We start from the raw sequence: 17,500 nt of genomic DNA on the forward strand, positions 1-17,500 counted from the left end.
TACAGGGTAAAAACAGAAATTAAGTTTAGTTTATGTGTACAAAATGCATTATTTCTGCAGGAACTTTGGAGAGTCTGAGTTTCAGAACTCCCCGAAGTCTTTCGCTTCCCAAAAGTGCCGTTCATCCTCAAGTAAGACGCTGAGTAGAACCAGAGATCAAGTCAGAGAGAGAGAGAGAGAGAGAGAGAGAGAGAGAGAGAGAGAGAGAGAGAGAGAGAGAGACTCATTGTAACAAATTCAGGAACTGTTGTCAGTAGAGTTGTAATTATGGAGTATCACACATCAACGAGGGTGAAAATTTATTTTATGATACACATCATAGTCTCATGCTTGAGAGAGAGAGAGAGACTGGGTTGTAACCGGGAGTCCGTTATGTAAGCTACATTTATCGTAACATGCCTCGTACATTCCTTTCCTCCAATCCCGGAGAAAGTCTCGAAAAGTACATCAGAAAGCGCCTTACGTCAACTTAACGAGATGACGCCCATAGGTATGTAGTACCACAGATGATGGACGAAGTCTCTTCATCTGTCGCAATTCCCTGGTTCAGTTATCACATCTCGAAAGGTAAATACATTAACAAAATTACCTTTTATGCAGCGAAGAATATTAAGGATTTTATAGTTTACACTAATTTTCGGAAGCGACTGTTACCGAAACAAGTGGATCGCAAATCTTTATAGACCCACAAAATAACTTTGATGGCTTTGTTAACGCTAACCATGATGAATGCAATATCGTTAACGTTTGGTCCAGGAGACAAGTGAAAAATTGTCATTTTATGCAATTAGATAGAAAAAAACGAAGAAACAAACAAAAGGTATCAAGACAACGGAGGAGGAGGATATTAAAGACCAACTTCGAAGGAGGAGAGTAGGGAGCATGGGAAACAAGGCAGATAGATGAAGAGGCCTGAGTTTGGGAGTAGGGGACAAGTGTACAAGCGTAAGGAAGCAAGCATATAAACGGAAAATATGCCTAGGTATGCATAGCTTCGACCCTCCAATGGCAGTTCGGTACTGCCTTATACTTGTAGGGTTCCTTTCATTTTCTAAAACTGTTTAATAACAGAATTGAATCAACATTTGCTAAAACTCCCACTAATCGGCCTTTCATCACGGTCGTGTGCTCACACTTTTTCTTTCGCTAGTTTATTTACACAATACAAGAACATCAAATTATTTCGGGACACTTAATTGCTTGTTAGCAAACATTATTTTCTATAGTTTTAATGGTAAGTCTGTTACTCTGGTTCATTTTAACGAAAGGCAGTAGTTTAGAAGGTAACTTTCGATCTCACAAAGCGTTCAGGCATTCAAGTATTATGATTTAAGAGACGCCTAGACCTACTGTTCGTTTTCTGGTCTGGCCTAGCTTTTAACTATTTTCCAATACTTCTTTCACTTTCCCTTTTACATTTATCTGCATTTGGCACCGCCCTTTCTTATCCTGATTTATCACATTTCCTTGTCATATTTGGTCTTTCTAATATACTACATCCCTAATCAACTATTCTTAGAAAATTTCAGTAAGATTTATTTACAATTTTTTTTTTTTTTTTTTTTTTTTATCAGGCTATGTATAGTACCTTTTCCCTGACTATAATCATGACATTACATAATATTTGTATGCGCCCAATGCAGTTTCCCAGTCAAATCATTCATTCAGAAAATTTCTGTTAAAACGCATTCTCCTTCATCCCGGACTTTCCTTATCAGAAAGAAGCTTCCCAGGGAATGTGGAAACAATTCAGACAAAAATACGATCCGCTTCGCTGTGGGAACATTTAGACTGTAGAGGGTGCGGGGTTGGTGGGGGTGGGTGGTGAGAGTGGGCGAAGCGAACGGGGATGGAGGGGGGTTTGGGGAAGATTCTTGCATTCGATATAAAGCAAGCAATCCTTTCAAATCCTTTATAACAACTATATATCGTCATAAACATGACATGGCAACTGCAGTCGAAAGGTGATCCAAATGACATTACCAGAGAAATTGACCTGTGGACGACCTCGTCCTAATTTCTTTTTGCTTTCAGTAACCCTAAGAGTCGCACGGTATACGGCGTCGACTTTCTAATTCCTCTTCTTGTCCTGGCCTCATTGTTATCCTCTCTCATCTCTCATTAGGATTTTTTAAACAAGGCGGTCCTAATGGAATCTTTAGGCCTGTGACGTCACACTGACACGATAATGATCATGGTGGTATTCGTAGGACACGAGTAACTGTCTTTGTAAATGATCGATTTGATGGATTTTGTTGCCTCTTGTGGAAGTGTTCTCTGTAATTATTTTCTATCTGAAACACTACCACTAAAAACAGCCTTTAAATAGGAGAATTTAAACTTCAGTTTATCCCATGAGAATTTCCACTGCACACCTACACGGAAACTGTTGATACAAAGCTATATCCGGCTTCGTCGAACTCGAAATAAGGACCAATTTGCCCCAAGTACTTTGTTGCTCTTTAAAACCATATAAAAATTATATTTAAACTACAATTCTTTTTAGCAGAAGTCCTTAATTTTGTCAAAAAAGCAGTGCGAAAAGAAAGTAACTACTTTCCATAAAGAAATTATTGAATAGGAAGACGAAACATTTCTTTTGAGAAAAAAATTCGATCAGAAGGAATCGGCGCAAGTGGAATATGGGAAAAAAAAATTCCACATCTTGGCAGTAGAGGGAAGGAAAGACCCCAAATCAAGCTGAACTAGGACTGCTGATCTCTCCAGAAGAAACGTGAGAGGTGGTAGACTGCTGAGTGTTGCGTTGTTGCCCAGAAGTGGAAGGACTGACTATGCATAAAGATTTCAATGAACTAGAAATATTCGACTGATTTCCCTCTGAGCTTGAAAGAGAGCTTTGTAGGTCACAAAATTATCAATTAGAACAATTGAAGTTGTTTACACATTTGCCCTTCGAGTTGCAAGAGGGTCTAAGTTGTATAATCAGTATACATTGAACTTTTATACAATCTCCTTATAATTTTTTGTATTATTTCCTATATATGTGATGCATTAGGTATACTTAATGGCATTAGATTATTAAAAAATTCTAATTAATCATTCTCTAGTGACTCCCAAACCTGTCTATCGTCAAAATAACGACAAGATGCAATCATTTTAATATTGCAGAAACGAAAACATTTTTTTTGAGTATGATTACTCAAACGTTAGGATGGGGCTAGGCTCTCTCTCTCTCTCTCTCTCTCTCTCTCTCTCTCTCTCTCTCGTTCCATAACATTATTTTCCACCCTCCTTATTTTTATCTAATCTAATCGTCCTCTCTCTTCTTCTCTTTCTCCCCCCCCCTCTCCTAACATTCTTTTATTTTTTCCCCTCTTATTGATCTAACAATCTAATCTCTGTCTGTCTGTCTGTCTGTCTGTCTGTCTCTGTCTCTGTCTCTCTCATGTCCTACACATAATCTCACTAACATCTTTTTTTCCTCCTTATTATCTAATCTATATCTCTCTCTCATCTCTCTCTTCTGAGTCAATCTCTCTTCTTCTCGTCTCTCTCTTCTCTCTCTCCTCTCAACATTCCTAACACAAATTTCCAAACACTCTTTTTCCTCTTATTATCTAATCTAATCCCCCCCCCCTCTCTCTCTCTCTCTCTCTCTCTCTCTCTCTCTCTCTCTAACATTCTTTTTCCTCTTATTATCTAATCTAATCTCTCTCTCTCTCTCTCTCTCTCTCTCATCCCTAACACAAATTTCCAAACATTCTTTTTCCTCTTAATGTCTAATCTAATCTCTCTCTCTCTCTCTCTCTCTCTCTCTCTCTCTCTCTCTCTCTCTCTCTCTCGACAGAAGTTACGAATCTTACTTATGCAGAAAATTGACAAAAATTACCATACAAAGTTACTGTAAAGTTCAAAGCGAAGCAAGATTTTCACCTATTTAGCACTGCAGAGATTTTCTGAGGGTCGTCCTTAGTTGATAGGATGGCTACAGAATATTAACGATGGTCGAGGAGGAGGAGGAAGAAGAAGAAGGAGAAGATCGAAAACAGGTTTTTCAATTGAATGGCAAGAACACTACCTACTGGGTCACTGTTGGGTTGGGAAGCTGGGTAAAACACGTTGGTAACCTAGGCTGTAAACCTGCCCTGGTAGTAAGTTACTTAGGTACAGTGGTAGTCAGGTTCCAACTTCTTTTATGACTCATGTGTTACGGTTGGCAGCACTCATTCCTTGCAATTGAAAAAAAAAAACATGGGTTTGATCTTGACGTGAGTTAGAAAGAATCCGAGGCAATAGGAGTTATCACCAGGAGGGATAAGTGACTATGAAGGATCAGTGATATGAAAGGATATATTTACAAATGATCCTTTGGAACGAGAGTAGGACTTAAGAGCACATTGAGCAGCAGTGGACATCTTGATCAATGATCATCCAGAATGACAAATGAATAACGCAGGCCGCAGTAGACAAACTGAGAAAGTATCACCTGAATTGGCAGATGGCAAAGGGAACAGCAGGGGCATCAACAAAATATACCCAGTGGGTATTTGCTCTCGGAAAGATGATGCCAAAAGATCTCCAGAGATCACTAAATATATTCTTTGAAAAGGCAATGACAAGTAGTCACCAGAGGCTATGATATAATTTGAAAACCTCAATATAGATAGGAAGAAGACAAAAGAACCGCATTAGTAAAAACTGATAGATAATAATGCATTGGTGATATCGCTGACAGATGTAAATGGCAAAGTAAGAGTGGAGTTAATCTCGAAAGAGGCTATTCCGGCTAAAATAGGATAAGGGCTTATCGGTGAGATAAGAAAATTGGCGTCTGAGCTCGTGGTATCTATTTCACAGAATAATTCAGGTTAACAGGGCAAACAGGATTTCGAGGATTAATTGATTAAAATGAGATACATAAAAAAAACCCACAGCAAATAAGCTGTTCCGATTTTCCAGCCTAGGTGAAAGAACAATGATGATAGCATTCGCTATTACATACCGTATTATGCATAATATATTTAAAACCGTTTATTTTTATTTCGGATCAAATACTTCACAAATTCATTTAGCATCTAAGGCTTTCCTTTTACTGCTTAAGTCACATCACCACCAATAAAAAACCAGTAAGGGGTTTCACTTTTATCCTCATTGTAACATCGTTCACAGATTGTCAGCGTATCGTGACCACGCCCACGACAATATTCGTCTTCCTTATTCATAATGCGTGAATGACCAGTTCAAAAAAGAAACTCTCTTACGTTCGTGTATTGATAAGGTAGAGAAATTCCTATGGATAATGTTTATGTCATAAATCTTTCTGTATTTCCCTTTACCTTCTGTTACTTCTTTCTAGTGAACACCATATTCTTTGGAAGATAGAATTTCAAGTCAGTGGTCCCTGTTGGTTTGTTCCATATGAATATGGTTCATCGCCTAAATAATAATAATATAATAATAATAATAATAATAATAATAATAATAATAATAATAATAATAATAATAATAATAATAATAATAATAGTATGTTTCTAAGACAGGAGAAAAGAGCTTGGGAAAATATGGCTCAGGTGAGGTGCGATTATGTCTGCATCTAATTACAGTGGTGAGCCTCATTTGCTCCACTTAGATTCTTCTCAACTCATCTGGCTTCAGGGGAGAGTTGTTTTAAAGGCTCCTGTCTCCTCCTGAGAAGTAACTCGGCAAATGGGATTTAATAGCTTATCCGTCAGCTGTCAGCCAACCGCTCTAGACTGGATGTAGGAATTTGGGGCTTGGGGATCTCTCTCTCTCTCTCTCTCTCTCTCTCTCTCTCTCTCTCTCTCTCTCTCTCAGCAACAACGTACCATTATTTGTTTATGGAATAATAACAAGATTTTATCTCAATCTTTTTGCTAATATTGCTCTTCACAGAAAAAAAATGGCTGTATTCCACTATTGTTAACAAATAAATCAGTCATTATTGTACATCTTTAGCAAATTCTAAATCAAAGATAAAGCACTTGGGCGAAGACATAGGCAGCTTCTTTGTCGCGTCTTATAGAGGAATTTTACCACTGTTTCATTCACCAAGAATATTCACTTCAAATTTGCAAAATATTGTTCATTTCTCGTGTTTGAAGACCTTATATTTGCCACTATACCGCTAAAACAATCTTTTCATCGAAATTGTACGCTATCAGACACTTCTTTCCCTGTGTCAGGCAACTAAGCAGACTAAAAAACCCAAGGCTATATATTTTCTTTTGGAAATTACAATGCAAGAAGTGGAATCGCAATAACTACATCATCCTGTTTAGGGATTTTTACACTTCGTGAAGGCAAGAACATTTAATTACTGATATCCTACGGCGGTAATAAACTAATTACTACTGACCTCAAATTCAGCGGTTCCAGTACCACAAGGAACATTTTCTTCCAGAAGGGGCCCAAAACGGTCTCTAGGAACTCCTGTCTCTAGGGGAAATTGAGATTCATAGAAGTGATAAAAGCGTTGGCAGTAGGTGGAAGTGCTTGAAGGTGGTTGGATCATGAGGAGAGAATGGATGATGGCAGGATGGTAAAATTAGTGGTTACTGCAGAAGCGTAATAGGATAGAGATAAACCATCAGAAGGAAACGGTATATAAAGAGGGCGATAGAGGCTGTGGAAAGGAAGGGCCTCCATATCCAAGAACTTAGCAAGATATACCTTAATGGTGCATTGTGTGGAGAAAGGCTCAACACGCTACTGATGAGCCTTCTCTGTAGACGCAAGAAGCATTAATGTGGAAGAGTTTTGCAAAGGGCTTCATCGACTGTACAGCAATCAGTGTATGAATGGATCGACCTCTAAACTTAATTATCATAATTTAAACGCTGATTCACTTTCCTCTATTCAGATACTGAACTAATTCTCCCAGTGAAGCCACGCATATCGCTGCATATGTAAGGATTTGAGAGTCTGCGAAGCAGCAGAATTTTTTTACGCGCGGTTGAATTGTCCCACTTACGACTTTCCACCCTATTCGCACAAAGTGGAGCATCTGGTCGTGTCTATTAAGGGAGGGCTGCACATTCGTACTCCAACTATTAAACCGTATATGAATCACATGTACTGACAATTTCTACAAGTACAGAAATGTATCAGTGGAAGCACATTGAAAACCTTCCTCCTCTTACGTACACTGCGCAACTCACCTCAATCTTGCATGCACTCATTTGAACCATACTTTCTAATACCTTCTTCATACTGTCTACCCCCAGGTCTTCCTCACGTCTTTTCTCCCACATCCAAATTACGCGCCTTTTCACTAACTTATCCTCCTCCATTCTTTCCATGAGACCGAGCCATCTCAGATCGTTTTGATCCAGTCTTTCACTTACGCTAATATTTCGACCATTCCTCCCTTGCATCACCATATTTCTCACTCCCAACACTTCTTATGTCTCTTTTACTGAGTAAACCGTGTATGCCAATTTATTGCCAACAGCTTCCAATTTTTCCTCTTATTCGAATTCAACATTCACACCCCACTTCCATAAACGTGAGTAGGCTTCTGCACATTCCAACCTTGGCATCTTCACAGACTCCAAGTGTCCCCTTATCGTTTTTGCTTCACCTAGTCTTTGATTCAGCGCTTCTCTCATCAAACCATCACCTGAAAAGTGTATTGCAAAATAGCTAGATTCCATTGTGTAATTAGCACCACATTTGGATAGTGCAGTCTGGGAAATTTGGATTCACTGATGACAAAGATTATGGGGAAAAATATAAAGCAGGAACAATGAGCTAGTTGAATGATAGTGTCAAAGACAGATACTGAGATTAGGAAAAAGAATTTCAATGGAATTGGACAGGAAAGGGCAAGGCATGAGCCACCATTCCCACATTTAGCTGATGGAGTAGCATAATCACTCATTTGTAAGTGATATCAAACTATGCTTTTCAAAAGTACAAAAACGGGCTATCATTCAATATAATCGATTATCCCTGAACACATGCACCATTGCGTGAAAAGTTTATCGGCCTATCGTGTACCAAGTGTATCCACGTGCGCGATAACCCGTGTAATTGCATTCTGTTGCGTGCATAGTCAGTTACAGCCTGCATTTGGTTGTGACGGTAACTATTCACAGTCGATATCGCTGAAGCTATTCGTGATTAGCGGGGAGGTCTTGCTCAGTGATAGCTATCGGCTGCTGATTTCTACAGTCAGCTTAATAAAATAAAAAAAAAAAAAAACAAAAAAAAAACAATCATATATGAAGATTAATGTTCAAGGCCGACTTATGCTGTTTATGAATTCAGTCCTTTTCTTGTACATTTGCTCGGTGATTTAGAGCACTCGTGCGTTGGTAATTAAAGTTGATTACTAGCATGTGCGTAGCTTTTTTATTTTTTTAATTTTTTTTTAGTTTATTTATTTATGTTTTTTTTGTAGCAAAATATTATTTTTTATTGATACGAATATTTGGGCATTTTTTTTTTCTTTATAATTGCGATCTTCATGTTATGATTTTGTGAATTCTTATCCTTTTATCATCTGAAATTTATTGACACGCCAACTCTAAAGAGGAAATATCGGTCTAGTAGTTTAGACTTTATCGCTCAAGAGGATTGCGGAGATTTTCAAATTCAAGTTATGATTAATAATATCATATATAATATAATATAAATATAATATATATATTATATGATATATATATATAATGTATATATATATATAGATATATATATTAATATATATATAGATATAAGATATGTGTGTGTGTGTGTGTGTGTGTGTGTGTGTGTGTGTATGTATTAGATCACATTTAGGAATTACCATTTTTTTTTGTAAATAGAAATAATTCGTAAACCTCAATACGGGTAATTAAAAGCCAAATATGAAAAAGAGGAATTATGAAATAGTTTGTCTTCTTACATATTTAGAACGTTATCAAAATGTAAGACTGGAATATTGATAAATCTTTACCTACTGATATTAGTATCAGCGCTCAGATAGAATAAGATATTCCAGAGGCCCTCTTTCCCACTTGCTTGTGAGAACACTAAAATCTATATAATTTTTTCATTACATTTCAAGAAACCCTTTATGCCAGCGGAAAGTTGTCAAACGATTGAAATATGCGGGACAGGAACCTGCCATCAGTTCCGTTCCTTTAAGAGCTCGAGAGAGCATGTCTGCCGAGAGTTGTCCTGAGCCGCGTGACTTCTGTTGACGCATGAACCCACCCAGAAAACAACAGGAAGCTGGAACTTCGTCTTGAGATGATGATAATTCTAAGAATATCGCAATTCTGGTATTAAAGGGCTGCGAAAACGTTATTGTTATCACTCTTGAGTACCTTGCATTATGATTAATTTCATTGGACGAGCAAAGCAGGGACCATGATAAGTATAAACAAAATATAAAGAAACCGGGAAGTGAAATTAGGGATAACTCTCCAAAAGACGAGAACTAGACCGATAACCAAACCATCAAAATTCTGTTTGTTACCGTAACGCGTCGTTGCTTCGGGTTTCTCTTTTGTTTTAGCTGAACATGCTCTTTTGAGGAAGACAGCGAGGAAAGGGACAAGCCAGGTCTCTTACACTTCTCGCATTTTACAAAAAATATTAACCCTTTTACGGGCTGGGATAAGGCCAGTTTAGTCTACATCAATCAATCTTTTAGTAGCAAATATATAAAATGTTTTTGTCTTTTCACTCAAATCTTGAGCCCTGGGGCTAAGAAAAATTACAGGAAGGTGGGAAAGTGTTGTCATAGTGTGATAGACGCGATAACTGCATATATATATATATATATATATATATATATATATATATATATATATATATATACATACATACATATACATATGTATGTATGTATCTATGTATGTATGTATATGTGAATTTGTTCTATTGCAAGGAGATAAATTAATATTAATAAAGGCCACTGTAAGACTAAAGGAATATGTATGATAAGATTTGGGCTAAGAAGATACAACAAATGGCAGAAGGATTAATAGCAGAAAAGCAGTGTATGTGTAAACAAGGCAGAGAATCTGTGGCTTTTCAAAGATTTTGTGGTTCTAAGTAATAAAGATTATTCATATAAGTTGTAGTAAGAGCTAGGGTGATTGCCAGTTCCTGGGTTTCCTCACTGAGCAGCGTATCAACAAAAATTTGCGCTGCCAAATGAAATAAAGAATAAAATTGAAAACCGTCAAACTATCGTCATTTTAAGGAACAAAATGGTCTGCCCCACACTTCCCATTTTGACGACTTCTAACTTTCGTTTCCATCCTACCATCTTACCCATTACATCTCGACACCGTTTGGCGATTATTATGTTTTGCTTAACTAAGAGAAGCTAGGATAGTATTAATTCCTTTATGACCACAGTCCCTAAAATCAACCAAGTTGGGTCACTGACCTGATAATCATTAATTTCCGGTTGGGAAACCTATTATCACTTTCAATTTACTTTGGATAAGATTTTCACTTCGCAAAAAAATGATCTCTCTAGTCAGATATCACATAAAGCATCACAATAGCATTGCCGAGGCATCCAGGAAATAATGATAAGATTAATTTTTGAAGTTCAAGTGTTTTTCTGACAAATAGATATTTAAATTTAAAAACTACTTCAAAAAATTCTTCTTCTTCAAAAGGGCGAACAAGAAAACTGCGTGAGCGAAGCTTAGACGTCAAGTTTTCACAACGCGAAATTCCTCGGCCCCTCTGTCCGAAAAAGACAGCACAGTCATCGGTTTTGAAATGGCTGAGAACTTAACTTCCATCTGCGCGTTTTTGTAATACTTTCCTGACGCAGCAGAACGTTCCTACTAAGAATTACTCCAACCCTCGTTGTTGTTGCTGGCGTTTAGTTGATTGCGTGGTGGTCCAGTGCAATAGATGGTGGCCTGTGCTTCCATTATTGGGATGGTTTGTGTTATTATCAGAATCTCACTCAGCCGTCACTGACATCGGCGTTAATTGCTTTATGTTATCGTTGATGTCATTAATATTGCGTTGTTGCATACATCATTGCCAATTTTGACTGTGTTATCGATAAATATAATAATTATTTTCATTTGTATATCAATTTATTTTTAAGAATTACCCCAATATTATTTTATTATTAAATGCAATGTTGACAATTAAATTAATCGCAGAAAGCAATTTAAATGATGTTCTGTTTTGCAAAATGAACATTTTTTTTTTCTGATGTCCATTCAGACATGTCTTTCCTATATTTCCTAAGCCTCCATAACTTACCTAATATCTTCATCCTATACTTAATCTCCCTTCCTTCCCTCGTCCACCCCTCTTCCGCTCCCCCTCAACCCTCCTCGTCACCTCCTCCTCCTCCTCCTCCTCCTCCTCCCCGTAATGTCATGCCTCCCGACTTGGGGTCCAACCTCCTCCTACATCCACTCATGAGGCGTCCTTTTACTTTCACTTGATCTCCGACAGTATATGACTCCTGGACAGAATAGATCAGCGTTCAGTCCTGGGGAGGTAGGTACCGAGAGAGCTCATCCAGTTTCCAGTTTCCAGTCACTTTCTATAGGAGGACAAAGCAACTTCGCTTTTCTGTAGGATCGGGACGTTCACTGAGGTACTCAACAGTTTTCATAGTTTCCTTCCAGAAGCTATTTGCTGGAATATACAACCCAGGTAGATTCCCAACGCTTCCAGCGCAACGAACTTTACTTTTCGAAAACAAAAGGATATCCGTCATCCACCCTCACACAATGCCCGCCGTTCCAGCCGAAGTAACCTCCCTGCTCTCAGACTTCCAGTCAAGTCTGGAAGTCTTCAAGGGACAGCTCAAGAATGCCTTTGCGACTCTGGACCTTACGACGGTAGCGGCCATCCTCCTCGTGGTAGCGGGAGCCATCATCGTCTACGATCTCCTGGTGTACGCCCTCGCCTCCTCATCTACTTCCAGGTCCATGATGGTGACGCCCTTCCTCGCTAAGATCGCGTCGGAGGCCTGGCAGAGGAGGGATGAGCTCGGATTCTCCAATCTGATCGATTCCAGGTGAGTCACGAGTCGCGTCTGCGTTAATAAACAGAAGTCGTTTTCAAATTTAGCGCGGCTGGTAGATGGGACCATAATTTGAAGTGATGAGCGAATTTTTGGCTTAAATGATAAAGTAACGTTAACCTCATACGTCTAAATAGTAAGCAGCAATTTCCTTCGTGTTAATCTTAGTCGCTGAATTCCCAGATAATAGTAAGAAATAAAAGAAAATTGCAAGTTGAAAACCATGGAAACAATTACAATTAACATGACAAAACAAATATCACGGATAAGAACTCAAAATACTTTTAAACATTAAAAATCAAGCATCTCCCACATCAATAAAAGTGAACAAGTTTCACTAAAACTTCAAAATACTTCTTTCTCTATTATCATGTATCAAGCCTTTTTTTATTTCTATTTTTTACAATTTCTTTCACTCATACTTAAATAAACAAATATCTTAACTTGGAAAACTCGTAATAGATGACCACAATAGCATAAAAGAGAAGGTCATATGGCAAATCATTCTAAGAAGATAAAAAGGTATAAATTTATCTCCCCAAAAGTCAGTTCAAATCCAAGTCATTTGTTCTGGGAATGACCTTACACTGCCATTTTGTTAAGGGCAATTTGATTCACTCATTTTGATGGGCTAAAATCTTGAAGAATTTATTGAAGAAAAGTTCTGCCCTGAATAGTCACTAGAGAACATTAACGACGTAGGGCCTGATAATATATACATACATACATATTCACACACCTATATATATATATATATATATATATATATATATATATATATATATATATATATATATATATTCTTATATTATCTGTATACAGAATTTTGAATTCCATCCAATATAAGGATCCCATAAAACGCTAAAAGGTAGAAAGTTAATACATTAACTTTCTAACTTTGGTGTTCTATGAGATCCTTTTATGATATACTTATATATATATATTTATATATATATATATATATATAGAATAATATAGATATACATATATACATACATGTATATATATATATATATATATATATATATATATATATATATATATATATATATATATATATAATCTATTCCTAGCACACAAAGTATTTCACTAATAATGTGTTTTACATAAGGCTATTGTATGGCATAAAGTTATTTTATCTTATCTAATAATTACCGTACACCTAATTATGCAGCGTAAGGTATTTTATCATTACAATGTTAAGAGTCTTCTTCACGGGCTATTTAAGCTGGTTGTGCAATAGTCGCAGTATGACGTGATAACTGTTAGACCTTAATATCATAACGCATATGGTTACGTTATTGTGACATTGCATCACGAATAACTTGTCAAACGGACTGTGGAGAACACGAAGTCATCAAATTCGTGCAAGTTGAAATCCTGCACCAGGCTTAAGTTATGGTTTTCTTTTAAGAGCTCCTATCTAAAATGCTTTTATTTTTTTTCCCTAAAAGGTATTGATTTAACAAAATTTTACATATGTACCATTTCCCTTAGCAAGTGATCCATACAATTGCAGACTGTTAGAATTACTCAGATATATAAAATATTCATCTTACATCACCCGATTTCTTTCACTGGAATGAAATCCGGTAATGTAAGAAGCATAATGACCACCGTGCAATGTCTTCTCAATTTCTCGATTTCATTTCGACTTTACGAAATGGCGAAGGCAAGAAAGCGTTCGATGCGTGTTTAGCGTAGTATCTATATTCAAGTATATTTAGACGATAAAATACCAACGTTTCCTACGTGACATGTTACGTAATTACGAACGAATATTCTACCTTTCTCATTCATATGAGAAACAATACCAAAAAATCACCAATTACTTTTTCCAACAGGTCAGTGGAAGACTTCCCAGCCATTCTGGAGGCGCTCACTCTGGCAGCAGACAAGTACGAAAAAGAAGAGACGGACTTGCAAAGCGAAGACAAGAAGAAGAAGGAATAAGCTGGAAGAATGAAAGAAAGAGAGAGAGAGAGAGAGAGAGAGAGAGAGAGTCTTAAATATGAACTGTACTCACTAATATTATTTCTTCGGGAGAATACAAGAAGTTCTTCGGTTAGCTATGTGGTTTTCAACAACTCTGGGTAGCTTTTACGGATTAGCTGAGCGGGAAGGTTTGTCCGGAATATCTTTGGAGGAATTATGTGGACGATGGCAGGCTGCTTCAGGAGCAAGAGCAACTGCTGGCATAAGGCCAGCTTACTCTAAAGAGTATATAAATATTGAAAATGCAAGTTCACTATTTTTGAGGAACTCAATGTACTTGTTTTTTTTTTCTTTTTTTAGCTAGCTTGCCTCCCTGGGTGCACTCTCCGGAATGTAATGTTTGCATGAAAAGTATTTAATATTCCCTAGGCTCCTCGTTCGTGGTTCTCTATTTATATAGCATTGTAATGAGCCCTTTTTTTCTTAGGATAACAGTACATCACATGGTGTGTATTATCAATATAATCCTTATTCCACTTAGTGAATTTTGTCCAGCATGTTATCTAAGATAAAATCAAATTCTTCGTTTCGCTGTTTTCATGAAAAATATGAGAAGGAAATTATAAATAATTTCTGAGCATATTTATGATATAACCAGTAATTACGTTGATCTCTTGTTATCAAAGTCCTTCCTTCTTCCCAAAGTCAATACCTATGCATTCCACAGTCATTCTTTCAGACTAAACATTAGTTGATTTTTGTAAAAAAAAGATTAGGACGAATGAAATAACAGTATCATCTAAAAATATATATGCATCAATTTAGAAAAAAATAAGAGGCATGTGACAGTCGAAGCAGTGATTGGTAATTATAAATGACTTTGTTAAGAGCCCCTCTTTATTTTCATTTGTAATATCAATTCTCACAAAGTATAAAAAATGTTTGCGCCTCTAATGGTACTGTAATCAGCTGGGGATTAAAATGTGTCTCGGTTGTTACACAAATTATGTATTTTATGTATTGTATGAAATATTTATGTTTTAAATAAAATATTGTTTACAATTGTGTACACTTCCCTACTTCCTCAATGAGCATTTCCTGGTTCACATTGAAGGCTTTTGATCTTACTTATCTTTATATTTTTCTCTCACAATTTAGCTTTTGCAAAACCTGTCAGTATAACTGACAAATATTTTTAGAAATTTATCATAAATCATATTCAGATGTAAATAGTTCGAGAAATCGCGAGGATATGATGATCCATAGGCATGTATACATGCATTTATGCATACATACACATTTGTGTTACATTCAAGTCCATAGTTTGTAATGTCAAGACTGGGCTAGCTCGAGAAATCGCGAGGATATGGTGATCCATAGGCACGTATACATGGATTCATGCGTACATACATATTTGTGTCGTATTCAAGCCCACAGCTTCTAATATCAAGACTGGGCCCAACTCCTAACCATCCAGTTCATAGACTGGTCCAGTCTAGACTGCCGGTGTAACCAGTCAGTGTCCAGCCGTATGATTCATTACCTGAGTGTGTCTGAGTCGATACAGTCATTTCAAAGTCCATATTTTGCATTTCTGTTATAATCAGTTAATGAATTATTGATAAGAAGAATTTAACAGAATGAATCAAACACACGCGTATAATTAAGGTTTAAGAAATTCACTTTATTGTAATTATTGAATATTAATAGGAAATAAAATGTTTTCAACGTTCTTCGCTATAATAATGTAAAGGTTACTCATTAAGTAACAAAGTATGCACTACTACAGTGTGAAAGTAATTGAAAAGATACAATGAATAGGTAAACCATAACTTTTACCTCACGCTTCAAATTTTTATTTTGGGACGATTCCCACAACTTGTATTAATTGCATTGGAAAAAGAACTGAAGTTTTCATTGATCATAAAACTTTGTTAGATCTGAGTGCAATTCGTAATCAGTGTTTCCCCTTACTAAAATTGTTGTTTCTTGCATCATACTCAAAATGATGGTGATTCTCACATTCCAAATCACACTTCAGTAATTCTGTCGATTTTTGTTTATAAACTGTAAATATGTAAGTCAAAGGCTGTGAAAATATAGTAATACTGATATAACCAACTTATTATCCGTTTTACCTGTTACTTAACTGGATAAATGATTTTAATCCACCAGTTAATATTATATAGCAGTTAACAGACTTTGCGTAGGAGATGGTTCTTTCGTTTTTACGGGACATATTTTACACAGAAATTGGTGTGCAGGTAGGGAATTGCCTGTTACTCATTCATTCTAACATTTATATGAAGTTTTATGAAAGTAACCAAGCAAAATTCATATAACCAGACAATATCTTAAAGTTTGTTACGTAGACGACGTATGTTGCATTGACGAAATTCTGTTGGACTTGTCACACACTCATGGTTTATAGTCGAGAATCGAGAAAATGACGCTATAGTTTTCTCGGATGTGAAAAAATTTGGAAACAATAATAATTACAAGGTCAAAGTAGATCGGAAAGGTGGCAAAAATATTCTCATTATCAATGCAAGATCTTATAAAAGCAAGTAAAACAGTCAGCAGTAAGATCTAGGTTTTGTTAGAGTTCTTCATCTCTAGTAGGCCATGGAATTTTTTTTTTATTGAGGAAATAGATTATATTTATGGGGTGGGTCTGAGGTATAAATCTCTTTCCAGAGGACATAGATGAATTAATTCAATCAGTCTTATTTACTCCGCTAATGATCCTGTAGCCTTTAATGGAGATACAAGATGTTTAACATACATGACTTTCAGCATGTTATTCATCCACTTGAATGAAAATATTTAGCAATTGCATTTGCTTATCAAAATGTTACACCTGGAACTTGAAACTGAACAGTCCCGTATACGACATCGGGATAATATACAATATTCATTGAGGTCATGATAAATTATATACTAGACAAATGGATAGCGCACTCAAGTACAGTATTGATACTGATCAGGAAAAATATGCAGACAATAATTTTATCTCAAAAAATTTAATAGAGAACAGAGTGCATTCAAGATAGCGTAAAAAGGTAACTTCAATACCAACACAGGTATATTAAAGAAATCCTGGTTCTTTCTGAACGTAATGAAAAACCAGTACAAATTATGTAATATACGCACTTAAAAATTTATCTACTTGGTCTTGTTGCACTGTTACCATTTCTGTTCGACGAACTGTAAACTAGACACCAACGTGAATCATGTTATACTATAATAACAACAAACATCACTACTTGAATGATTATTTTTTTAGCTTTCGCAAATCATCTCATCAAATGTAAACATATATCCAATGTACATTTTAAAACTGTTAATAAAGTCTCTCAGAAGAAATAACCTCACATTTCTTTTCTTACTCTGTTATCCCATTCGTTTCCATTTTAACATCGTGACTAAGAAAAATACCGTTATAATATATATATATATATATATATATATATATATATATATATATATATATTATATATATATATATATATACTGACGCTAAATACTTTGATCTTAGCCCAGTTTCCGACCCGAATCTCGGTTACGAAAAAAAAAAACAAG

At 36.2% G+C, this 17,500-nt stretch overlaps 1 protein-coding gene across 1 annotated transcript; it reads left to right on the top strand.

The window, feature by feature from the left end:
• Positions 1–11,430: 11,430 nt before the first annotated feature.
• Positions 11,431–14,980, top strand: LOC135220234 (uncharacterized). The gene is made up of 2 exons (XM_064257502.1): positions 11,431–11,977; positions 13,828–14,980. Exons 1-2 carry the CDS (start codon positions 11,688–11,690, stop codon positions 13,934–13,936), a joined length of 399 nt encoding a protein of 132 aa, XP_064113572.1. The 5' UTR covers positions 11,431–11,687; the 3' UTR covers positions 13,937–14,980.
• The last annotated feature ends 2,520 nt before the right edge of the window (positions 14,981–17,500 follow it).

Source organism: Macrobrachium nipponense, chromosome 1 (genome assembly GCF_015104395.2).
Source record: "Macrobrachium nipponense isolate FS-2020 chromosome 1, ASM1510439v2, whole genome shotgun sequence".
Lineage (NCBI taxonomy): Eukaryota > Metazoa > Arthropoda > Malacostraca > Decapoda > Palaemonidae > Macrobrachium > Macrobrachium nipponense.

What these genes read in the sequence shown, in the direction of transcription:
- LOC135220234 (XM_064257502.1), top strand. Translation starts at nt 11,688, where the DNA reads ATGCCCGCCGTTCCAGCCGAAGTAACCTCCCTGCTCTCAGACTTCCAG. An exon ending in TCCAATCTGATCGATTCCAG is followed by an intron (nt 11,978 to 13,827) that starts GTGAGTCACGAG and finishes TTTTTCCAACAG; the next exon opens with GTCAGTGGAAGACTTCCCAG.